Raw genomic sequence first — 27026 nt, forward strand, 5'->3', positions numbered from 1 at the left:
TTAAAAGATCTTGCCTGGGAAGTATTAACCCACCCACTGTATTCACGTGACCTTGCTCCTTTAGATTACCACTTGTTCTGATGGGACGCGCACTTTCCGAGCAGCAATTCAAAACGAATGAAGAAGTGGAAAATTGGGTCTCTGAATGGTTTGCCTCAAAACAAGAAAAGTTTTATTGTGACGGTATCCACAAATTACCTGAAAGATGGGGAAATGTATAGCTAGTGATGGACATTACTTTGAATGAAGTAATTTTGATGTTTCTCTTGAAATTATTGTGTTTTCTTTGATTACAAAATCTGCCATTATTAACCGGTACACCTAGTATATATGCTGAAAAGGCTGGACGAGATATTCACCAAATGTGTAAGAATCAAGAGGAAATGAAGAATGACTTGGCTGCAATAAAGAACAAAATGGAAGGTTTCAATACTAGACCAGAGGAAGGTGAGGACCACATCAGCAAGTTAGAAGACAAGGTAGACAAAAAACCCAAGCAGATCAGGAACTAAAACAAAGAAACAAACAAAACAAACACACTTAAAAAGCAAAAGGAGAGTCTAAGGAAGCTTTGGGAAAATACAAAATGAAACTACATCCACATAATTGGGGTGCTAGAAAGAGAGGAAGCTGAGCAAGGAATAGAAAATTTGTTTGAAGGAATAATGACAGAAAACTTCCATGATGTTGGAAAGAAAAAGTCACACAAGCCCAAGAAGCACACAAAATCCCAAACAAGATGAACCCAAAAAGCCAGACACCAAGAAATATTATAATTAAATTAGAAAACATCAACAACAAAGTAAGAATCTTAATGGCTGCCAGAAGGAGACATAAAATTACCTATAAGGGATTGCCCTTTAGATAATCAACTGATTTTTCAATAGAAACACATCAGGACAGAAGGGTGGAATGAAGAATACAAAGTAATGCAAAGCAAGAGACTGAATCCAGGTGTACTCTATCCAGCAAGGATATCATTCAAAATTAAAGGGGAAGTCAGGAGCTTTGTAGGCAAAAAAGTCTGAGGGATTTTATTACCACCAAGCTAGCAATGCAAGAAATGCAAAGAGACTGATCTAAGAAATAGGACTAGAGAGAAAAGGAGAAACAGAGATGTAAAGGGTAAAAATATCAACAAACAAGTACCTATCAATTATAACCTTAAATGTAAATGTATTAAAAAAATCTAATGAAAAGAAATAGAGTGACTGAATGGATAAGAAAACATGACCCATACATATGCTGTTTACAAGAAACCCACCTGAGAACAAAGGACTCACACAGAATGAAAATGAAAGGATGCAAAAAAATTCTTCAGGCAAATGGAAATGAAAAAAGCTGGGATAGCAATACTTATATCTGACAAAATTGACCTCAAAGTGAAGACCATAACAAGAGATAAGGAGGGCCACTTCATAATACTAAAGGGAGTAATTCAACAAGAGGACACAACTCTAGTAAACACATATGCACCCAATACCGGAGTACACAAATACATTAAAAAAAAAAGTTCTGGAAGATATCAAGGGAGAGATAGACAGCAATCTACACTAATAAAAGACAAAGATGCTAATTGACCGTACCTTTGCTATGCCCTAAGCCACACCCACCAGCCAATCAGAGCGACTATATGCAAATTAACCCAACCAAGATGGTGTGGGGGGGGGCAGGGAGTTCTTTACGTACTAATTCAATTTCTTATATCTCTTTTCAGGTTTTCTGTTTCTTCTTGCATCAATTTTGGTAGTTTGTGGTTTTGTAGGAATTTTTCCATTTTGTTCAAATTACTTAATTTAGTGGCATAAAATTATCCATAGTGTTTCTTTTTGCTCTTTTTTATTTCTGTAAGGTTGTAGTGATAGCTCATTTTTATTCTTACTTTTACTAATTTGAGTCATCTCTGTTTTGTTCTTGTTCAATCTCATTAAAGATTTGACAATTTTGCAGATATTTTGAAGAACCAACTTGTGGTTTTATTGATTTTCCCCAATTGTTTTTTATTCTCTATTTTACTTATTTATGTCCTACTCTTAATTATTGCCTTCCTTATGCTTGCTTTGGGTTTAGTTTGCTGTTCTTTTTCTAGTTTTTTTTTTTTAGCTAAGAAGTTGGGTTATTGATTTGAGATCTTTATTTTTCATTTTTTTTATTGAGATAAAACACACTGTAACATTCACTATTTTAAAGTGTATGATTTGGTGTTTTTAGTATATTTCCAAAGGTTTCCATTATAAATATCTAATTCCAGAACATTTTTATCACTCCAAAAAGATAGTACCTAGTAGCAGTCTCTACCCTTACTCCAATCCCACAACCTTTAGTGACACATAATCTACTATTTGTTTATATGGATTTGCCTATTTTAGACATTATATAGAAAAGATTTTTGGTTGACAGTTTTTTCCCTTTCATGGCTTTGAATGTCATCTCACTGCCTCTGGTCTCCATTCTTTTTGGTAGAAGTCAGCCATTAATCTTATCAGAGTTTTTCTTATACATGATGAGTCATTTTTCTCTTGCTGCTTTCATGATTTCCCTTTGTTTTTGGCTTTCCACATTTTGACTGTGGTGTGCCTGGGGTGTATCTTTTTGTGTTTTCTACTTATTATTTGTAGAGCTTCTTAGATATATACATTCATGTTTTAATCAAATTTGAGGAATTTTATTATTTTTGATTATTTTTTTCTATCTCTTTCACTCTTCTCTGTACTTTCATCTCATGTGTATTGGCGTGCTTAATGGTGTTCCACATTTCTCGGAGGCTGTCTTCATTTTTCATCATTCTATATTCTCGATGTTTTTCAATTTGCATAATTTGTATTGATCTGTCTTTGAGTTTACTCATTCTTTTCTTCTGCCACCTCAAATCTACTGTTGAGCTCCTCTATTGAATTTTCATTTCACTTATTGTACATTTCAACTTCAGTATTTTCATGTGTTTCTTTTTTTTTTAAATTGGAATAATTTATTCTAACAAAAGTACAAAGTATGGGAAAATTAGTGTGTTTGAATGATTTCAGAGAGTAGAGAAAGGTTCACACTAACAGGTTGAGTGTTAAGCACCTTTGAACAGAGATATTCAGAGTGCGGACACGTGGCAGTCCAGGTTCCAACTGCCCAAGAACGATCCATGATTGAGGGTGTGTTGATCACAGGACAGTGCGGTCATTTGGGTTTTTCTCGGCATGTTGAGAGTGCCACAGAAAACAAAGTGTGGGAAAGCTGTTCACTGAATTCATGGCTGGTGGTTAGAAGATTCGAGAGAAATGTTGAGACAGAGGAGAAAGAGCCTCGGGGGATGAGGAGGTCAGTCAGATGGACAGTCAGAAGGCGCTGACGATGCAATACATGGTCTTATTCTCCCATAGCGTGGTGCAGCTCCCTTCAGTAGAGCTGTCCCAGAAGCAAGAACTCGCCGTGTGTAGTCCTGCTCCGTTCTTCTGCATAATTATACAGGTCACAATGTATTTGAATGGTTTTCCCAGCTTGGTGAGTTGGCTTAAAGTTTGTTCTACGACATTTGTGGTCCACTGATTGACTTTGCTGTGCTGATAGGCTTTGCCACCGATGGCACTTTCTATAGCCTCTTTCACAATGTTGCTCACTTCGTCAACAACAGAAGTGGTCTCTTCCGCACACTGGTTATCTTCCATCTTCCCCGACGCAGCACCTCCGCCGCCCTCCATGTGCTTCTTTTTTAAAAAATGTATAACTTTATTGATATCCTCTATGTGGTAATAAATTGTCATCATTTACTTTTTTGAACATGATTTCCTATATTATTTTTTAATTTCTTTATTGATTAAGGTATTACAGATGTGTCCTCATCCGGCCATTCCCCGCCCCCCCCCCAACCCTCCACTCATGCCCTCAACCCCCTGTTATCTGTGTCCATAGGTTAGGCTTATATGCACGAATACAAGTCCTTTGGTTGATCTCTCCCCCTTACCCCCACCCTCCCCTACCTTCCCTCTGAGGTTTGGAAGTCTGATCGATGCTTCTTTCTCTGTCTCTAGATCTGTTTTTGTTCATCAGTTTATGTTGTTCATTATATTCCATAAATGAGTGAGGTCATGTGATATTTATCTTTCTCTGACTGGCTTATTTCACTTAGCATAATGCACTCCAGTTCCATTCATACTGTTGTAAATGGTAAGAATTCCTTCTTTTTTATCGCAGAGCAGTATTCCACTGTGTAGATGTACCACAGTTTTTTAATCCACTCATCTGCTGATGGGCACTTAGGCTGTTTCCAAATCTTAGCGATAGTGAATTGTGCTGCTATGAACATAGGGGTGCATATATCCTTTCTGATTGGTGTTTCTAGCTTCTTGAGATATATTGCTAGAAGTGGGATCACTGGGTCAAATGGGAGTTCCATTTTTAGTTTTTTGAGGAAACTCCATACTGTTCTCCACAGTGGCTGCACCAGTCAGTCTGCATTACCGTCAGCAGTGCACTAAGGTTCCTTTTTCCTGCATCCTCGCCAACACTTGTCATTTGTTGATTTGTTGATGATAGTCATTCTGACAGGTGTGAGATGGTACCTCATTGTCATTTTGACTTGCATCTCTCAGATGATTTGAATGTACTTGGAAGTGTTCCTTCCTCTTTAATTTTTTGGAATAGTCTGAGGAGGATAGGTTTTACTTCTTCTTTGAATGTTTAGTAAAACTCCCCTGTGAAGCCATCTGGCCCCGGGCTTTTGTTTTCTGGAAGCTTTTTTATGACTGCTTCAATTTCTTCCATAGTTATCAACCTATTGAGATTTTTAGAATCTTCCTGATTGAGTTTTGGAAGGTTGTATTTTTCTAGCAATGTGTCCATTTCCTCCATGTTGTCTAGTTTGTTGGAATAGAGTTGTTCATAGTATTTTTTAACAATCCTTTGTATTTCTGTGGGTCTGTTATTATTTCACCTCTTTCATATCTGATTTTTTTTTTAATTTGGGTCCTCTCTCTTGCTTCTTAGTGAGCCTGGCTAGAGGTTCATCAATCTTGTTTATCCTTTCAAAGAACCAGCTATTGGTTTCATTTGTCTTTTGTATTGTTTTGTTTTGTTTTGTTTTGGGTTTTTTTGGTCTCTATATCATTTATTCCTGCTCTGATCTTTATTGTCTCCTTCCTTCTGCTCACTCTGGGCTCTTCTTGTTGCTCTCTTTCTAAATCTTTGAGTTTTAGAGTTAGATGATTTACCACCAATTTTCTTGGTGTTTTTTTTGTTTTGTTTTGTTTTTTTTGAGGTAGGCCTGTAGAGCTATAAACTTCCCTCTCAGGACTGCTTTCATTGTATCCCATAGATTTTGGATTGTTGTATTTTTATTGTCATTAGTTTCCAGGATGTTTTTACTTTCTTCTTTGATCTCATTTGTATCCCAATGATTGTTTAATAGCATGCTATTCAGCTTCCAAGTCTTTGAGGTTTTTTTGGATTGTTTTTATTGTAGTTTGTTTCTAATATTATACCATTGTGGTCTGAGGGGATGCTTGGTTTGATTACAATCTTCTTGAATTTGGGGAGACTTTGCTTGTGACCCAATATGTGGTCTATTTTTTAAAATGTCCAGTCTGCACTTGAGAATGTATATTTCGTGGCTTTGGGGTGAAATATTCTGAAGATGTCAATTAAGTCCATCCGATTTAGTGAGTCGTTTAGGATTGCTATTTCTTTGCTGATTTTTTGTCTAGAGGATTTATCCAGTGATGTCAGTAGTATATTAAAGTCCCCTATTATGATTGTATTGTTGTCCATCTCTCCCTTGATATCTTTCAGGAGTTTTTTATGTATTTGGGTGCTCCTTCATTTGGTGCATATATTTTTATTCAGGTTATATCCTCTGTTGTATTGATCCCTTTAGTATTATGAAGTGGCCTTCCTTATCTCTTATTATGGGCTTCACTTTGAGGTCAATTTTGTCAGATATAAGTATTGCTACCTCAGCTTTTTTTTCATTTCCATTTTCCTGAAAGATATTTTCCATCCCTTCACTTTCAGTCTGTGTGAGTCCCTTGTTCTGAGGTGGGTCTCTTGTAGACAGCATTTATATGGGTCATGCTTTTGTTTTTTTTTATCCATTCAGCCATTGTATTTTGGTTGTGACCCAATATGTGGTCTATTTTTTTAAATGTCCCATGTGCACTTGAGAATGTATATTTCATGGCTTTGTGGTAAAATGTTCTGAAGATGTCTTTTGATTGGAGCATTTAGTCTGTTTACATTTAAAGTTATTATTGAAAGGTGATTGTTTGTAGCTATTTCTATTTTTTGTGCCTGTGTTCCTGCTTACTTTTTTATTTCTTGTTTTTAAAGCATTCCCTTTAGCATTTCTTGCATTGCTCGCTTGGTAGTGATAAACTCCCTTAGCCTTTTTTTTTTTGTGTGTGTGTGTGTGTGTGTGTGTGTGTGTGTGTGTGTGTCTGTGAAGCTCCTGATTTCCCCCCAATTTTGATTGATAGTCTTGCTGGATAGAGTATTCTTGGATTCAGTCCTTTGCTTTGCATCACTTTATATAACTCCTTCCATTCCCTTCTAGCTTGATGTGTTTCTGTTGAGAAAGCATTTGATAATCTGATGAGGGATCCTTTATAGGTAACTCTCTGTCTCTCTCTTCCAGCCTTTAAGATTCTCTCTTTTCCTTAACATTTGCCATTGTAATTATGGAGCGTCTTGGTGTGGGTCTTTTGGGATTCATCTTCCTTGGGACTGTCTGTACTTGTTTAACTTTTTTCTTCCCCATATCAGGGAAGTTTTCTATCATTATTTCTTCAAATAGGTTTTCTAATCCTTGCTGTTCTTCTTGTCCTTCTGGCAGCCCTATTATGCATATGTTACTTCATTTTGCATTGTCCCAAAGCTCCCTTAGGCTCTCCTCCTGCTTTTTAATTTATTTCTCCAGTTGATGTTCAGATTGGGCTTGTTTCTGTACTTTATCTTCTAACTCACTAAATCGGTCCTCTGCTTCTTCTAGTCTATTGTTGAAACCTTCCATGGTGTTTTTGATTGTAGCTATATCACTTTCATTTTTTCCCGATTTTTGCATAGGTTTTTGATTTTCTCGTTCATCAGGTGTATGAACTGTTTGACCATTACTCTGAATTCTTTTTTTGTCATGTTGCATGCTTCCGCTTCACTTATTTCCTTTCTTGGCGATTTCTCTTTTTCTTTCCTCTAGGGATTGTTTCATTGTCTCCCCATTCTGACTATCACCAGAAGGTTCAAATGTCGAGTTGCAGAGGCCTGGGCCATGTGCAGTGGGAGCTTTGCACCCCCTGAGTATCACTGAAGAGCTCTGACACCAAGATGTGTAGCTGCCATGGGTTGGTGGGAGCCACGCTCACCCAGGATCAGAGTTACAGGTGCTTACTGTGGCCTCGTATGCACACCTAGAATCAGGGACCCTGCCTGCAGCACGCTGAAACAGAGACCCCACTGGCATGTGCCAAAGATCAGAGTCCCCTAGTGTGTGTCAGGAGTCAGAGACCCCTGTGTCCACGCCGAGAATCGAGTATCAGAGTCTCTATTGCTTGGTGTGGTCTCGCGCCGAGAATCAGTGTCCCTGTGCACATGCGCCAAGAATTAGAATCACTGGCTCAAAGTGTGAATGCACTTGGAATCAGGGATTCCAGGCATGCGTGATGAGAAACAGAGTCAAATCACTGGTCACACGGGTATGCACTGTGGGAAACAGACTCCCGGTGTCCATACACCCAGGCTCAAATTAAGCGCTGCCTCCCTTTGTGGGCAAGGGGTCTGGTCGCGGGAAACATACTCCCTGAGTTCGAGTGCCCAGGTTCAAATTCAGCAAAGCTTCCCTGCTTGGGCGAGGTGTCTGTTCGCGGGAAACATACTCCCCGAGTTCTCGCCCCAGGCACAAATTCAGCTCTGCCTCCCTGCGTTTGGGTAGGGTCTGGTCGAGGAAAACAAACTCCCCAAGATCTCACACCTAGGCTCAAATTCAGCGCAGCCTCCCTGCTTGGGTGCAGGGTCTGGTCGAAGGAAACAAACTCCCCAAGTTCGCACCCCCAGGCTCAAATTCAGCCCAGCCTCCCTGCCTGGGCGTGGATTCTGGTTACTGGAAACAAACTTCCCATGTCCGTACACCCAGGCTCAAATTCAAGTAGAGCTGCCACTGCTGTGTGTTTGAGGGTCTGGCAGTTCCTATGCCACTGCAGTGGGGCCGGCGGGAAGAGGAATTGGCTCTGTGACTCACAGAAATCTACAGCCGGGGTGCCTGGGGTCTTGGTGTACGTGGGTTTCCAGCTGTGACCGCAGGTATTTTACCCTAGTGGCTGTAGGGTCCTGGTTTGCGACTGAGACCAGATTGTGTAGTGGTGAGGCTAAGATCCTAGTCCCAAGCAGTTCTGTTCTTCAAGATGGCTCGGTCTCTGTGCTGGTGGTGTCCTCCCCCGAGTGTTTGCGGTGGCAGCGGGGTTTCACCATATAAGACTGCCCGGTTTGGCAGCCCCTTGGAAGACCTGTAGGATCTAGCTGTCCCTAGCTCTCACACACACCACACACCACACATGTCCACACACTCTTCTATCGCTCCCTCACTCTCTCACACACTCTTCCTCCCTACCTTCTTGCTGGTTGCCATCTTTGTTTCCCTCCTTTATTACTTTTTAATTAATTGCTTTATTTTTATTCTTGACACTATTAAATGTCACCCATCCTCCCTTTATTCTTTTAATTCTTTGAACATATTTGTAATAGCTGCTTTTTCTCTAAGTACAACATCTGGCCCACTCAAAAGTTTCTATTGCCTGCTTTTTTCCTGTTTATGGGTAACACTTTCCTATTCTTTGCATGTTTCATAATTTTTTCTGAAAATTGGACATTTCAGGTAATATAGTATAGCATCTCCAGATACTGTTACTGACTTCTGGACTAGTTTAGGGAAGTTTATTAAGTCTCTATGTTGTACCTCAGAAGTCACAGCCTTGGACATGTACACGTTATTACTACCACTCACGATACCTGTAGTTTTAACAGGGCCCTCTGTTTCTTTCACTGAGATGTCCATTTAGCTCCTGGCTGATCTATCTCTTGTAGTATAAAACCCAGCTATTAGTCTCCACTTATTGCTTCTTAATTCCACTACTGTTTTTTTTCTTAACAATGCCCATGGACATAAATTGCAACACAACCCAATCCAATTAAAGTTGTAATACTTTGCAGGGGCAGGTTGTTATCAGTTATTGAGGCTTACTGAGACCCTAGAATAGTTCTTCTTAGTTCTTTACTTGGTTTTCTCTGTTAATCTTGTAGCTGGTCTAGTACCCTATAGTTGCTACTAGAACCATGTAGCTCCCAGTCCCCTCTGAATTGCCACCACCAAGAGCGTCATTGTTTCCAACAATACCCTTAGGCAAGAACTTCTTCACTTCATTTTCCAAATAAAGTTTAGGGAATTCTCTATGGAACTCTCTGTGCTTAAAAGCCCATCTTTCTACTGGGCAGAACTTCTTCACTGCATTTGAGCTGGAAGTAGGGAGGGCAACTCATTTCTTCCAGAATGAAAACACTGCTCTATGAGCAGGGTGCTGAGTAAAGATATTACCTACTGCTTTTCCTGGAACCTCCATCCAATGAGTGAGCTGGGAGAGAGGTTATCAAAGACATAATATTCTTGTCCTGCCATGCCTGAAGTAGAGCTTCTACCATGTTAGTAGGAGCTGGGTGGTACAAAGGCTCCCCAGTCCTTTTGACCTTGCCTCTCTGGAATAAAACTTCTGAAACACAGAACTGGAGGGGAGGGATAAAAGATTCCAGAATCCTGCCCTTCCAGGGATCAAACTGTAATCTAGTATTAGGTGCTAGAAGGAGACAGATGACCCTTTTATTGGCCACACACACAGGTTAGAGCTTTAACACACTGGGGAGGGGGGACAGGAATGAAAGAAAGTCTTGGCTCAAATGCTATAGAGCCTTGCAGTTATTGCCACTTATGAGAATGTCTTGATTAAATGTTCCTCCATATACGGTATGACAGTAGGACAACTTTTAAACAAATTTAAATAATGTTATTGCTGTTTCACTGGAGAATGAATCTATAGAATTCATCACATCTCCATTTTCCTCTCTATTAGGTTTGTAAACACCACCCCCCACATACATATACATACTAGTCTTTTTTTCCCCATGTGAAACATCATCATGCCCAGGGCCAGAAGGACCCCTCCTGAGCCAAGCAGTGAGAGAAGTCTGGATTCTGGGGCATGAATTGTGCCCTGGACATTCTTTGTAAATTTGTCCACTTACTGACTTGCCCCTTCGGCAGGCTAAATACCAGGCTGGGGGAGGGAGTAATCAGAGGGCATCAAGTCATATTGAGGCCCCCACACAATCTGTCCCCTGGGAGGTGGCAAGAGGTGGAAGGTGGGTATCACAGAAGAGAGAGGTTACAAGTACCTACAGCAAGACAGATTTGGACCTCTGCAAGAAGGAGCCACAGGAAGGCTGACTTGGGCTGCATGGGAAAAGCACTTTTTAAGGGTGAGGTACAGAAAGAGCTGTCACAGGAAGATATGAGTTCCCTGTCATCCTGAGGTTATTATTCAAGCAGAGAGCAAAGGGCCACTTTACAAGGGGCACGTCACTCAACAAGAAGTTAGGCTCAGGACGTTTGCATGCTCACAGACCCTAAAATGCCCTGATTCTGCCATATTTGTCTGCTCTGGTCAGATGGCTCAGAAATACCCCCAGGGACTCCAGGCCTTTCCTGAGGTTTCAAAAAGGGAGCAGCATTAGCATTCATTAGTGCTCTAACTGGCATCTTAATTGCTAGCCTCACTCCTGGTCTTTGGGTTTTTATAATGAATAACTGATGTATATACCCTCCACTACCACCCCCTCCCACCTCACCCTAGGGGTCAGTTTCCAGCTGTGCCTCCTCTTCCCTTCACCCACTACCCACATCCCCCAACAAATCTTGGAGCAAGAATAATCTTCTCCAGGGTACCTGCATTTCGCCTTCTCCCCCACCCCCTTCCAATGAGCTCAGGAAATCAGATTTAATCCACCAGACTCCTGTTGCTTAGCAATGGAAGAGCCTGCTCCTAGCAACCAGGAACCATAAAGATGCTGCTGAAAGAGGGGGCTGTCTGAGTCTTGATCTTGCTCAGCTCCTGACTGCTGGACTCTCTGACATTTTTCTCATTGGATAGACAGCCTTCCATTGTCAGATGCCGTGTCTGAAAAGGATGATTTCTGAGATAGCTGATTGACCTCAACCCCTATCATGCCAGCCTGGAGCCTCTTGGAATCCTATTTCCTAGGCCAACAGGAAAGAGTTCATGATCACAGCCGGGTGGCTTTAGAAGTGCCCTCACCAAAGAGAGACAGAGGCCACTGGCTGTGTTGGTATCTACAGTCTTGCCTGGTGAATGGGATTGGGAGGTGGATGCATTTTAATACCAGCCCATCTGGGCCTGGAAGGAGGCAAGGGGGCAAAATATGATAACTCCCATCTTCTAAAATCAGAAAACTGAGAGTCAGAGATGGGCTCAGGCCCACACAGTCTTTCGGTGACGGGTCTGAACAATGCCAGAAGACAGGGCTTCCCAACACAGTCATAAGACATCCAATCCACTGTGCAACACCAGACACTCCTGCTTCCCCTCCCCAAAGGTCAGCAAGTACAGGTTTCTCTACCCAAAAAAGCCCCCTGCCCTCCTATCTTTTGGGATGGTCCCAGCTCAGGGTGATCAGCAGTGCAGATTTTTTATTTGATGAGCTGCTTTCCTACACTTTTTTTTTTTTAACTTAACCAGAGTTCATGAGTGTCTCCCAGGAAAGGGCTGCCTGGAACTCAGGCTCTGTGAATGGTTGCTAACAGGTATCTTACTTAATCACCGGTCTCACTGGTCTTCACAGGATGCACACATGCATGCATCCCCCCAATCCTTCTGTGTGTCCTCAAGCTCTGACAATGTGGCCGCCTCCAGGAATAAACCATGGAAAGTGGGGACTGTGGGAAACTGGCATCCAACAGGGCATCCGCACCCATCATGTCTCCTCTTGAGCCAGACCCCAAGGCAAGGAAAGCCTTCTCCTGGGCAACTTCTTTCTACCTTTCCCCCTCCTTGCTTCTCTCCCTGTGCTTCCCCCTTTCTGCTTCCCAAGAAAAAGGCTTCTGGTTCCTGGCTTCCGTTGCCTGGCAACCAAACAGGTTGTTACAGGCTGAGAGGAGTAGCACAGATGCTGCCTAATGAGGGGGTTGAAATGAGGGAGGGGGGGCAAAATCTCTATCTCCAGTCCTAAGCCACTGCCAGCAATGTCACTGGTGTTCACAAAGCACACACTTTCTTAAATGTAAGATTGTTTTTCTCTCTAATGAAAAGCCTTCCAAAGTTGAACACATAAGCCACATTAGGGTAAACACCTCCTTGATCCACCCTTTTCCATTTCATATTGAAAATGTTTTGTTATGGAAAATGTCAACCTTATACACAAGTAGAATAGCATAACTAGTCCTCTTCTGCACATCACCCAGCATCAAAAACTATCAAATTCTGTCTAGATAGCACACCATTTTATCTGTATGTATTCGGTAGATAGCTTTGAAACATAAGAGTTTTCTTTTTTAACATAACCACAGTGTTATCATAATGCCTAAAGTAATTAACAATAATTCCATAATATCATCAAATACCCCCTCAGTGACTCCTCAAAGGTGCCCCCCCCCCACAAGTGCATTTGAGTCTAAGTACAATCTACACATCAATATACAGATTCACCTTTCTGAACATTGTAGAGAAGGAAAATCTTTGCTCTACTCTCTTAATTTCAGTAACTGAGATGTGTGTATTAAACTGATAAAAGACAGATTAACAGGAGGAAAAACAGAGTTTATTACATGTCCAACCTCCATATACACAGGAGAACTACACTATGATGATAACTCAAAGCAGTGGGTGGAATTTGGCGTGCTTATACCACCTTAATTCATGAAAAGGGGGAGAAAGGCACTTGTGTGGAAAATAAATGACATTTGATGCATGGATTTTCAGAACAAACACTTGATGAGAAAGTGTGTGATAACGTTTGTCTATATAAGTGTGAATGGTCTTTCTGTATCCTACAGGGCCACAAAATTCCCCCTGCAGAAGGGATTTGGGGTAAATTTCACCCAGTCTACTTTCTGGGAGCAGATCCACCCTGAGAAGGAATTTGTGGCACCCTTATTTCCCAGAAATCGCTGCTTTTATTCAGATAAGGGAAACTTTGAGAAGGCTTTCCTTCCCTCTGTTACCTGTTGAATCTTAAACGTCTTCAGTTTAAAATAATATTTATACCAACTCTGGGGTTCCAAGTAGGTCCCCCCAGTATACTGAAATAACAAGGGACTGAATTTATCCTGAAAAAGCATTGGCACCAGGCTCTTCCTGAGACCTGTAAGCTCCGCATTGAGCTATGTGCAGCACCATTAGTTCCCAAATTTTGAGATGAGGAGGCTGAGATTCAAAGCTGTGAAATAAAGAACTCAAGATCACTTAACAACTGAGGCACTGCCCCAGGCCAGTAACTCATGTCAGGAGTCCATACTCCTAATTTGTGTGCCCTGAAAACCACACTCTGCCACCTCCTCCTGTTCTACCTCCAGAAAGGTGAGGGAAGGCTTTAGGAAGGAGGCAGTGAAGGAATCCACTTCCTCAGGGTCCTACCTAGCATCTGTCAAAGACCCATGCAATCTCACCTCCTTAAATTCCCTAGCCCATTTCTCCCCTCCCAAGTGGCTGCACTAGGGTGCCTGTATCTCAGTTAGCCCCTCCCCCAGAAGCTACTTGAAATCAGGAACCTTGCTTTTGGATATCTGTGACTCAGCTATAGCCATTTGGAAGGCACTCCCCACTGAGGGGCCCACTGACTGATTGCCTAAGTGAGGAGGGGCCTCCTGGAGGGTGGTTGGGCTGGATGTACAGGTGAGTCTTTGAGGAAAGATCCAGGGCCCCAGGTGGGAGCAGCCATCTGACATTCGAGAGTGATAGAGGTCTCTCTTGTCCTCAGAGGAAGCAAGAGAGTGTCCAGGGAGCAACAGCCTAGGCTTCGGCATCCTGAGGACAGGGGCCTCTGGCCTCACTCCTCCCTCCCATAAGCCATTCACCCTCTAAGGGCCTCAGGGAGTCCTCATCTGTGCAGAAAAGACATGCCAGAGAATAAGGCCTCTCAGTTTGGAATAATAGAATCCACTCTGGTTGGAGAGCCCTGGCAATAGGGCTGGTTCTCTGCTCTTTCGTTAAGCTGCTCTGTGACCCTGGGTGGGCAACATCCTCCCTGTGGGTCTCACTTTCCTTACCTATACAATAAAAGGGCTGGAACAGATGATCTCTAGGGGCCCATTAGCTTCCATGTTTCTATGGTCTCCAGGAAAGGGAGACCCACAACCTTCCTTGGTAAGTGGTTGCTGGTCTTAATTATCTTTGCAGTCAGGAGGGTCTTCCTGCCTGTTTCCTACTGTCTCTGAGCCTTATTTCCTCTGGCAGAGGCCCAGGCCTGGATAAACATGTTGATTGTCCCACAGGTACCTGGGTGGGCATTAGGAATTTTCACCACTACAAATCAAGTCACAATGGTGGGAGAGTGGGGTCTGGAGTCCTCAAGTCTCTGCTCCCAATCCCAGAAGTGTTCAGGAGGCAGCAGTGTTCAGACACCATTGAGATGAGCAATCGTGGCACTGATGGGCTCCCTGCTTTCCATGTACCCCAGCCTCCCCATTTCCCAGACAAGGAAACAAGGACGTGTCCAAGGTCATACAGAGTTGGGACAAGGAGGAGCTTGGGGTGAGGAAGAGCTAGGGTCCTCCTCAGGAGGTAACTTTCCTGGGCAGGAGTGGGTATGGCAAAGATGAGAGCCAGTCTCCTAAGGAGCAAAGTTATGGCACACATTGAAACCGGGTTGTGAAGCCTACCCTCAGGGAGCTCCTGGGGGGAACACAGGACACACAGGCACACACAGACATGCACACATGTATGCATGCCACAGGAGAGGAGGCCACAGCATATCCGACTACCAAGTGCCTGAGCTGGGACATTAACTTGACCATGTGACCAATAGCCACTGAGTCTTCTGGCTACTTCATTTATTCAACAAATAATGACGGAGTTCTTGGGAACCAAACAGTGAACAAGTGGGATGTGGTCTCTGCCTCGCAGAGTTTGCAATCTAGCTAGGCAGGCAAGTACTCAAAAGGAGATTCTGACCCAAGGAGCCACCCCCCGGCCAAAGGAAGTTGGGGGCTGTGGGAGCCCAGCAGAGCCCATGTCATGGGCTCAGGAATAAGTCCTGTGCTGCAGACACTGTTCTGGCAGTGCCCCTTTCTGAAGGAGTCAGTTCTGGTTGGTTAGGAAGGTAGCCCTAGGGAGCAATTGGCCAGGTCAGACACACGTGGTCAAGGGTGTGAATGACCTTCAGGAACTTTTTGTCATCTCAGTGAGAATTGGGAAAATTCTGGAGCTTGGAGGAGAACCAAGGCTCCCCTTCCTCAGACCAGGGGTTCTTGAAGTAGTGGGTTGGGACCCCAAAGCTCACTGTTGAGTCTTCAGTGCGTCTTTGGAGTAGATGGTGCATATGAACTAGACGCTCTTTCTCTTGATGGCTGTTGTGATATGAAGCGTGGGTTGTGGGGCCTCAAAAAATGGCAAACATTCAACTGTTCTGCAAAAAGCTTTCTCCTTCCCCCTACTCATGCAGAGGGCTAAGATGTTTGCTTCTTCAAACTTGTACTTGTGATTTGTCTCCCATTGACTTGGCAATTAACATAAAGGGCACTGAGCAAGCCTGCCCCTTTCCTCCACACCTGCTGCTCATCTCCTGTGTATGTGGGAGGAAGTGACACAGGAAGGAAGAGGGTAAAAGCACGGGAAGAAGTCCTGTGGATTCTAGATATACTGAGCTCAGTGACACGCAGAGATGTTTAAGTGAAACTTTCAGGGGAAAAAATAAGGAAATGCCTTGTTTTAGTTGCCTGGTAATTCCCATTCTTTGATTTCTGAGTTTTCTTGTTTCTGGGGTGTTTTGAAAGTACTGAGCTCTTGAGGCATTGTATGTTTCCTTGGATCAAAAAGGAAAGGACCCTCTGGTCCCTTGGGCACCCGCTCTCCAAGACTCTCCACCCATGTGGAGATGTTGCCTCTTTGCCACTGGTCCTGATGTGGGGCCTGTGCTCATGGAAAACAGTGATCCCAGTGGGCCTGCAGTCCTTTGGGGCCCAGATTTTGCTTCCGTTCTCTCCTCTATGTTGAGCCCCACCCTTGTCAATCCTTGGGTGAGAGAAAAAGCACAGGTGTGGTGCAACTAGTCTCTTCTTTCTCTGAGCTGGAATTCGAGGACCAGAGAGCACAAGGATCTTGCCCTTGTTGCAATGATCAGGATGCGGGAATCCTATACTGTATTTTACTCAGTTACTGGTAATATGAGTGCACATTATCGATGAATCTCTAAGAAACAACGATCAAAACCTCAATGTCATTCTCAATTTATCCCTTTTACCCTCTTTACTATTTCACAGATAGGCTAACTGAGTTCCAGAGAAGGGAGGTCATTTGCTTAAAGTTCCACAGCAATCAATTGCAGAACTGAAATTCAGGTTTCTTCATAATAGGTAACCTTTATACATATACGAACTAGATGTCTCAGTTTATGAATGTTGTCCCATTCTAATTGTTAAAATTAAAACTCCCTCTCAACGTTGGCATGGTTTAGATGAGAAATTATGTGCTCCCCTTATTTACTTGCCATTCATTTTACTTCTTATGCATTATTTTATACAGTTCTTACAAAAACCTTATAATGTGACTATTATTACCCCACTATACAGAGTAGGGAAATTAATTTGACAGTGTTAAGTTACCTGCCTAAAAGCATATGAAAGGAAATGATGAAGCTAGTGCTAGACACTCAATTATCAGTCTATTCTTTAGTGTCTACAGACCAACCTTTTACCGTTGAGGCCTGGGCTGTGTACAGAAGAGCTGCTTGACCTCCACTTGTACTGTCAGAGAAGGTATTTTCCTGGGCTGGATAGACAATGCAGAGAGCAAGCAACCCAGGGTGGGAGGGTGCAGAGGGATATTTCCCCCAGGCCTTTTTATTAGCACCATACTTCAGTTGAGTAAGGAGGTTGGAGAAGGTGCAGCAATAGCCCTTTGTGCAAGTAGGGCAAGGGCAAGAGACAAGACTCAATGCTACTGCTACCACCTCTGGTGGTCCCCATCGCTCCCTTTTGTTTCAGTTCCCCCAAAAAACAACTTTGTGAAACTGTCTCCCCCTAGATAAATGCCAATTCCTATCCAGAGAGGGACTGGAGACTGCCACTTGCCACCCTGCCCTCTCAGCCTGGCACTGCAGACTGAGAAAGTTTCTTCTGAACAGAGCCAATTCTCTCATACTAAACTCCAAACTTCAAACACACAATTAGTCTTTTTATGTACAATATTTATTTCTGAAGGAGTTTGTTTTGGCATTGAGGCCACCCCCTCCAAAGAGTACATGTCTCAACAAACAGCTCCCGTTCCTCTTCACCTTGGTGCTTGGTAGCTTGTCCACCCTGCCCCCAACCTGGCTCTTGGTGTTTGCCACCCAAATAGAAGAATGGAATAGGCTGCAATGGGAGCTATGCAGCCTGACTTTTACTGGTATCTGTTGCCCACTAGGCAGGGATACTTAGCCAGAACTCAGACTAGCCCCTGGCCCACTGTATGGAAAGAGCCCCTGAGGTCTTCCAAGCACCCTGGCCTTGAACCGGATGGTAGGACCTCAGCTATTGTCTTTGAAGTGTTCCATGAAATATGCTCATTCTCCACAGGGTGGGAGGGTCCAGGGAACATCTTTGGGGTACTATGTCCAATCACTATGTAGGATGCAGATACATGCTTGAAACCTTGGAGTCCTCCTCAGCTCTCTCTCTCTTCGCTCTCCAGAAAGAGTCCTCTTTCTTGTTAATATCTTAAGTCTTGATGTATTAGAAAAATGTAATGTGTTACTTTAAGCTCTGGTCCTAACAGATTGGTGATTTTGGGTGATACACTTTAATCTCTCTGGGCCTCATTTTCTCCATGTGTGAAATGAAGAGGTTGGTTTAGATGAGCACTAAGTGTTGCTATTCCAAACCATTGTGTGAATGGTTCAGTCTTAAGACTGCTCCCACTGGTAAGTTCCTTCTTACCCTCCCTGAAACACTAAGACACCATCCTCCTCAGCGGTGGCTTACAATGCAGCCTCCACACCCTATGGACACAATGGCCAGAGTTAACTTTTGAACATTCCCCTTGCACCATGTGTGGTCTCTCTAGTACCTAAAGATCTAGGTCCTTTTCCTGACACTGTTATTCAAAGCTCTCCACACTCTCAATTGGAGAAAGACTCAGGGAACATCCATTTTGTGAAGCTCCCTAGATATTTTCAAATGAAAAAAAATATCAAATTATGGTATCAGAAATTGTGATGCTTTTGAAATACTTACCTTTAACAACTAAACATTTAAACACCCATCAGGCAAATACAATGCAATGAATGTCATTCACAAGATAATTACAGGATTAAAAAAATCTATTTTGAAAACCTTTTCTGCTGAAACAGGTTTGGCTCAGTGGATAGAGCGTCGGCCTGCGGACTGAAAGGTCCCAGGTTCGATTCCGGTCAAGGGCATGTACCTGGGTTGCGGGCATATCCCCAGTAGGAGATGTGCAGGAGGCAGCTGATCGATGTTTCTCTCTCATCGATGTTTCTAACTATCTCTCTCCCTTCCTCTCTGTAAAAAACCAATAAAATATATTAAAAAAAAAAAAGACTTCTCTACTTTAAAAAAAAACAACAACAACAAAAAAACCGTTTTCTGCCGAAACCAGTTTGGCTCAGTGGATAGAGCGTCGGCCTGCGGACTGAAGGGTCCCGGGTTCGATTCCGGTCAAGGGCATGTACCAGGGTTGTGGACACATCCCCAGTAGGAGATGTGCAGGAGGCAGCTGATCGATGTTTCTCTCTCATCGATGTTTCTAACTCTCTATCTCTCTCCCTTCCTGTCTGTAAAAAAATCAATAAAATATATTTTTTAAAAATATAAAAACCTTTTCTGAATGAGACCTCCAGACAAATGGTCCTTCTGACCTCCTCCTGCACTCCCCACTCCCCATAATGGACCTTGACAATGGACAATTCTAGTTGAGCCAATCTAGACCTTCCCAAACTTGGCAGTGCCTTTTAATTACCTAGGTGGTGCAGATGTAGCCAGACAAGCATGGTCACCAAGCTAGCATTTGGGAATCACTGAACAAGCTCCTTTTACATGTGTGTTACCTTCCTGTTTGAAGTGGCCAGACCTTTGGCTTGCATTGTTTCATAGCCACCTCAGCCCCTGGTGCCAGGCCAAAGTCCTGGCAGGTTCTTAGTCAGTGCTGGTTTCATGGCTGAAGAACAAGGTGGAAATGCGTTTACAGCTCTGCCTGTGTTCCTACCTTTCCCTTGCCCCCTTCAGGGACACCACAGAGACTCTACAAAAAGACACTCCAAACCTTCAAGACCATGACATTACCTTACCTCTACCTTTACCCAAATTATATTTTTCAAACCTCTCTTGTCCCAGCCCTAAAGGGTCCTGACCTTCTCTTTAGCTACCTCACTTTTGTGCCAGCTTCCTTTATCCCTGCCCTGAGGGCTTCACACTCAAGAAAAAGGAAACAGGGGGTATACTGTGTTTCTTTTTATTTTATTTTATTTTTTTAAAATTATCTTTTTTTTTGTAGTCAAGTTTGGTTTATTCAGGGTAATTTTTTTTTTAATTTCTACTTTCTAGGTATGTGATAGCAAGAACAGAATTAACATGGGATTATGGTTATGAACCTGGAACTGTGCCAGATAAAGAAATCCTCTGCTAATGTGGGGTTAATAAGTGCAGGAAAAAAAATGTTATAAATGTCGGAGCTAATGCCTGTTCATGAAATTAGCTTTTCTTTTCTTTTTTTTGTTTTGTTTTGTTTTCTTTTTTTATTTATTTTATTTTATTATTGCTTAAAGTATTACAAAGAGTATTACATATGTTTCCTCCCCCCCCCCTTGACATTCTCCTGGCTTCCCCTACACACCAGTGTCTTGTGTCCATTGGTTATGCTTATATACATGCATACAAGTCCTTCGGTTGATCTCTTACCCCCCTCTCGCGCCCCCCAATCCTCCCCGGCCTTCCCGCTGTAGTTTGACAGTGTGTTCTATGCTGCTCTGCCTCTGTATCTATTTTTGTTCATCAGTTTATAATGGTCTTTATTATCCATAAATGAGTGAGATCATGTGATATCACAGACATCCCAGCATAGTATTCCTTTGTGTAGATGTACCACAGTTTTCTAATCCATTCATCTGCTGATGGGCACTTAGGCTCTTTCCAGATCTTCGCTATGGTAAATTGTGCTGCTATGAACAGAGGGATGCATATATAAAATTATCTTTATTGTTGAAAGTATTACAGATGGCCTCTCCCCTCCATTGACAGTCCTCCTTCCCACTCCCATCCCCTCCCCAGGCCTTCACCCCACTATTGTCTGTGTCCACTGTGTTTCTTTTGTCTGAGTTTCTCTGACCCATTCTGCTTTCTTTGCTGTCTCATGGGCACATGCATAGTTATTCAAGTGAAACAAGCTCAGACTTGAGAGTTAAGAACTTCGAGGAATTTCTCTGTTCCTGGTACAAGCTGTTTGTCTGCTTTGCACCTTGGTTACTTCATCTATTGAGCAGTTATCAAAAGCATAGCTAATGGACACAGACACTGGGGCAGTGGGGGCTTGCCCGGGGTGGGAATGACTTGGGGGGGGGGTCAATTGGGGAAAAAGGAGACATATGTAAAACTTTAGACAATAAAGAAAATAAAATTTAAAAAGTGATTAAGCATTAAAAAAAATAGTGAAATTAAACTGAGTTTCCTAGAAAATGGGATGTTTACCTGATCTCTGGCATTTCAAGCACATGGTGACCACAGGGCACCTGGAGTGTACTACTAATGACTGGGAAGTCATGCCAGTGATGATGAGAGTTACAGTTGGGAATAAGGGAATGAACACTAGACTGGGGGTCAGAAAGCCCAAAGTTTGGCCTCCTTCTGGTAATAGCTTGCCTTACATAGTTGAGAAATCCACTCAAGCTCTCTGATTCTAATTTCTTCCTTTGAAAAATAGACTATACTAGTATATAGCATAGTAGCTAAGGGCAAGGGCTTCAAAGCCAGGCAAAGCTGGGTTGGAGTCTCAGCTCTACCACTTACTAGTTGTGTGACCTAGTCTAGTCACCGCATCCTTCTTGGTCTGTTAACTTACTTGAGAGAAAGTACATGGAGACACTAATAGTATTTAACTTATGAGGTTGTTATGAGGATTGAATGAGATGATATAGCTAACATACATAAAGAATTTAACATACAGCCTGTCATATAGTAAGTTCTATATAAGTGTCAGCCATAACTGCTACTATGAAGAAAAGAAAGACGTAAGGGAGGACATCTGCTAGCCTATCTAACTTACATAGCTATTATGAGGATCTAATGAGACAAGTACTGGAAAAGTGTTTTGGAAGATAGGAGGACTCTTTAAAGTGAGTTGGAATTGAAATTAAAATACAGTAGTGTTAAGACCTTCCCCTTCTTGCTGCCGAGACATTTATTTTGAGTCTATGGGCTCTGGCTTCCACAGTGCTGGCATGAGCAGGGCTATTGGCTTCCCTGCCCGCCCCCCCCCCCAACTCATCCTTGCCATGATGATGATTTGCTCTTCCTGATGTATTGAATTGGGAGAGGGGATTTAAAACCTTGACCTCCATCCCTCTGCCAGCTATACCACTTCCACACCTATTGTAGAAGCACTTCTCAGATAAGTAGCTAGTGCCTAGACCAGGCCCAGATTGTACTTCACATTTGCCCTACTGAGGGTCTGGCTCTTGGTTGCCATGGTCAGGTTTCCTGCTGCTGCATTTCAGGTTTTGGGATGTGCTGGAGCCCATGGGGGTACAATGAGGACTCACTGCTCTCAGCAGTTATTAACTTCTGCACACAAAGACAAACTGTTGCATAATGGCCATTCAACAAACCTGAGCTAGCTAAAGGAGGGATTTATGGTATGGGTATGGGGTTTCCTTCAGTAGCAGCTTGAAAGGAGTGACTGTCCTCATCTGCTCTCCCCAGAAAAATGTTTCGTTTCTACATGCCAGGTCTCTTATATTACCTTACTTTATCTTTACAAAATCAACATTTAATTGGTGCTTTTATCCTATCTAATAAAAGGGTAATATGCAAATTAACTGTCACTCTGCTACAAAGTTGGATGCGCCCATAGCCACAAAGATGGTGGTGCCCGCCGGAGCCATGGAGCCCATGGAGCGGGCGGGAGGCTTGCCTTCCAAGCCTCCCACACACCCAGGCTGGCCACCAAGGGAGACATTTGGGGAGTGCAGTGGAGAGACATGCAGGGAGTGAGTGAGGTTCTGGGTCTGGGGGTTCCAAATCCGTTTCACTTCTGATTCCCCTCCTCGCAGGTATCCTCCACGCAAAAGCTGCTCAGTGCAAATATGTCATGTCCTAATGGGTGAATCCTAAACTGAATGAGTGTCACACCTGGGCAACCTAACTCCCTAGAAAAAGGACCTGAGAGGAGGGATTTAGGAATCACAAAGCCATCATGATCTGCTCAGTATCCGGCACTGCTGTCAAACACAGGCAGTCTGCGACCCTCCCAAACACCGCCTGAGCTAAACCTGAGAACCAAGATATTTTCAAGGCCCAAAGTTGACGGGGGTAATAGGGAAGGGGAGCAAAGCAAGCAGAACAGCCAACTCAACCAAAGATGCAGGAGACTAAGATAATGCAGAGAAATGTCCTGGCCACTGATGCTCTCCTGCAGATGTGGTGCCCACACCTAGCTGGGGGAAGGGGGTGTGTACGTGTGGAATTTAAGGCCACTGGCAGGAGGGAAAGTCGAGGCATGCCTAAGGATTTTTTGTACATGTCCCATAGTGGAGAAGCAGAGTCAGAATCAAGAAGCGAAGTCTTACCTCAGCGCTGGGGTGTTTAAAAGTATCTAAAAATAGCAGTTCCATCGCCCAGTCCACCACCATGTTTGCCCCAATGGGAGGCGTGCGGAGGACTTCCAGGGCATCCCTATAACCTCTAGGTGGCGACAGCAGCTCTGGAGAGGCAAAAACTGCAGCATTTCCTGTGTCTGAAGTGCTAGCCCTGCAAACCTTGGCTTATCTCCAGCGAGGCAGAGAAAGGCTGAGAGAGGAGAGGTGGGTACGGTGGCTCCAGTGGTCCAAATCCTGTGATTGTCTCGTGTTACCTAGCCTCAGTGCCCTCCAGAGCAACCTCAGTGCCAGTGCAGAGGAGGCTTTGGAAAGGGTGGTGGTGAGGAGAATGCTTCTGACTCTGGATACCCAGTGAAACTGCTGTCAGGAGGAGCCTTTCTAGGGCTGGCAGGAAAACTCAGCAATGAGTGATGAATAATGTCTAAAAATGAAGAGGTTGTTTTTTTTTGTTTTTTTTTTCTCATCAGCAAAATGTGAATATTACCTAACCCACAGACTTTGCAAGAATTAATTGAAATAAAATTCCAGAAATTGTATAATGGCTGGGCTGAAGTGGATAGGTTGGTTGAATGTGAGCTTGATCCTGTGCACAGAAAGGTTGCAGGTTCGATTCTAGGTCAGGGCACATACCTGGGTTTCAAGTTGGATCCCTGGTCAGGGCTCCTAAGGAAGGCAACTGAAGTGATGTTTCTTACATTGATGTTTCTCTCTCTATCCCTCTCCCTTCCACTCTCTCTAAAAATCAATGGAAAAATGAACTAATACCATATCTACAAACTTGGATAATCTAAAAAAGAAAAAAGTTGGGGGGCCCTAACTGGTTTGGCTCAGTGGATAGATCATTGGCCTGCGGACTGAAGGGTCCTAGGTTCGATTCCAGCCAAGGGCATGTATCTTGGTTGCCGGCATATCCCCAGTTGGGGGTGTGCAGGAGGCAGCTGATCAATGTTTCTCTCTCATTGATGTTCCTAACTCTCTATCCATCTCCTTTCCTCCCTGTTAAAAAAATCAATAAGATATATTTAGAAAAAAAACACACAAAACAGAGTAAAAGAGGTTGAATATGTACTGTATAATTTAAAGCATGTAAAAAAATATAACTTTTTAGGGGCATATATGTTATCTATACTAATAAAAGGGTAATATGATAATGAGACTGGACATCCATCCAGATGTCCTTCTGGACCAAACCACAGTGGTGGGGGCCAAGGCAGAGGCTGTTATGGGAGATCAGGCTGGCAGGGGAGGGCAGTTAGGGGCAATCCAGCTGGCAGGCAGAGGCAGTTAGGGGTGATCAGGCTGGCAAACAGAGGTGCTTAGGACGTGATCAGGCAGGCAGGCAGAGAGATTAGGGGTGATCAGGCAGAGGTGGTTAGGGGTGATTCAGCAGGCAGGGAAGCAGTTAGGGGCATCAGGCAGGCAGGCAGAGTGGTTAGGGGTGATCAGGCAGGCAGGCATGTGAGTGGTTAGGAGCCAGCGGTCCCGGATTGGGAGGGGGGTCCCGGGTTGGAGATGGTGCAGGCCAGGCTGAGGGACCCCTCCTGTGCACGAATTTCATGCATTGGGCCTCTAGTAATATATATTTTCTAGAGAAAAAACAGGCTTAGAAAGATGTGAAGTAAGTTGCTTAAGGTCCAAAAGCAAGTAGAAGATCTTGTTCTTAAATTCATGTCTATCCCTCCCAGAACCTTCTTGTGGTGGTACACATCTAAGCCTGGTTCCAGCATGACCAAGCTGAAGCTTAAGGAAATGTCTCAGTTGGGAAGAAAGTTGCCAACCACTGTAATGTCCTGGGGCCTGCAAGGACTTGTAATTTCCTTCCTCTGCTCTTTCCCTTATTTTCTCCATCTCTCTCAGAAACACTTAACAGAAAGTATCAGTATCCCTGAGAAATGCATTAAAATATTTTTGGTTGGTATACAATATTAAATTAGCTATATTAGTTTCAGGGTGTATAGTATAGTGATTCAACATTTTTATATCTTACTAATTCTAGTAATAGCCTGTCACCATGTAAGCTTAGAGCACTATTATTGCATATCTTCGCCTTCACATTTTAAAAAAGATTTCAGATTGATTTTTAGAGAAAGAGGAAGGAAAAGTGAGGGGGAAACATCGATGTTAGAGTGAGATATCGATCGGCTGCCTCCTGCACATACCCTACCAGAGATTGTGCCTGCAACCTGGGCATGTGTCCTGACCGGGAATTGAACCTGAAACCTTTCAGTGCACTGGATGATGTCCAATCAACTGTGCCACACTGGCCAAGGCTTCCCCTTAACAATTTTTACCCATTCCCCCACCCCATCCCCTCTGGACTCTGTTTCTATGAGTATGTTTTTGTTTGTTTCTTTTGTTTTTTTTAGATTCCACATATAATTGAAACCACACTGTATTTGTTTTTCTCTGACTTATTTCACTTAGCATAATATCCTCTAGGTCAGTGATGGCGAACCTTTTGAGCTCGGCGTGTCAGCATTTTGAAAAACCCTAACTTAACTCTGGTGCCAAGTCACATATAGAAATTTTTTGATATTTGCAACCATAGTAAAACAAAGATTTATATTTTTGATATTTATTTTATATATTTAAATGCCATTTAACAAAGAAAAATCAACCAAAACAAATGAGTTCGCGTGTCACCTCTGACACGCGTGTCATAGGTTCGCCATCACTGCTCTTGGTCTATCCATGTTGTTGCAAATGGAAAGGTTTCATTCTTTTTTAATGCTGCATAATATTAATATATATCACATCATTTGATCCATTATTTATCCATCTATTGATGGAAACCTAGGTTGCTTCTATATCTTGGCTATTGTAAATAATGCCACAATACATATTTACACATATGCATTTACATTACAAATAATGAACATATCTTTTCAAAATCGTGCTTCTATTTTCTTTAGATAACACCAGAAGTGGAATTTCTGGGTCATGGGGTAGATCTATTTTTAGTTTTTTTGAGGATTCTCCATACTGTTTTCCATAGTGGCTGCACCAATTTGCATTCCCACCAACAGTGCACAGGTAATTCCTTTTCTCCACATCTTCAACCCTTTTTATGTGTTGACTTTTTGATAAAGCCATCCTGACAGGTGTGAACTGCTATCTCACTGTGGTTTTGTTTTGCATCTCTATGATGACTAGTGATATTGAGAATCTTTTCATATGTCTGTGGCCATCTGTATGTCTTCTTTGGGGGAAATGTCTCTTCATGTCCTCTAACCATTTTTGGATTGGATTGTTTATTTTTTTGTCATTGAGTTGTATGAGTTTCTTATATATTTTGGTTATCAGTTATCAGCTCCTTATCGGATATATCATTTGTAAATATGCAAATATATTCTCCCATTCTTTTTGTGTTGTTGATGGCTTCCTTCACTGTATAGTTGTTTCTTTTTTATTCATTTTTTAAAAATTTTTTCAAAATATATTTTTATTGATTTCAGAAAGGAAGGGAGGGGAAGAGAGAAAGAGGGAGGGAGAGATAGATAGATAGAGAGAGAGAGAGAGAGAGAGAGAGAGAGAGAGAGAGAGAGAGAGAGAGATTGAAACATCAATGATGAGAGAGAATCATTGATAAGCTGCTTCCTTCATGCCGCCTCCTGGGGACCGAGCCCAAAACCCCCTGGCATGTGCCCTGACCAGGAATGGAACTGTGACCTCCTGGTTCATAGTTCAATGCTCAACCACTGTGCCACCCTGGCCAGGTTATATAGAAGCTTTTTAGTTTGATGAAGTCCCATTTGTTTATTTTTGCTTTTGTTTCCCTTGCTTAAGGGGACATATCCAAAATGATATTACTCAGACTAATGTCAAACAGTTTACTACCTATGTTTTCTTCTAGGAGTTTTATGGTTTTAGGCCTTACATTTGCATCTTTAATCCATTTTGCGTTTATTTATGTGTATGGTATATGAGAGTGAAAAGGACATTTTAGATTGAAAACTGAGCTCTGCCCA

At 42.8% G+C, this 27026-nt stretch overlaps 2 protein-coding genes across 3 annotated transcripts in view; one reads left to right on the forward strand and one right to left on the reverse strand.

Moving 5' to 3' along the window:
* The window catches only part of SLC16A2 (solute carrier family 16 member 2), a 178442-nt gene that overhangs the window by 81279 nt on the left and 70137 nt on the right, over positions 1 to 27026 (forward strand). The window lies entirely within an intron of this gene.
* Positions 3312 to 3656, reverse strand: LOC118653354 (dynein light chain Tctex-type 1-like). The gene has a single exon (XM_036304080.1). It carries the CDS (start codon positions 3654 to 3656, stop codon positions 3327 to 3329), a length of 330 nt encoding a protein of 109 aa, XP_036159973.1. The 3' UTR covers positions 3312 to 3326.

The sequence above is a fragment of the Myotis myotis genome, unplaced genomic scaffold (genome assembly GCF_014108235.1).
Source record: "Myotis myotis isolate mMyoMyo1 unplaced genomic scaffold, mMyoMyo1.p scaffold_m19_p_4, whole genome shotgun sequence".
NCBI lineage: Eukaryota > Metazoa > Chordata > Mammalia > Chiroptera > Vespertilionidae > Myotis > Myotis myotis.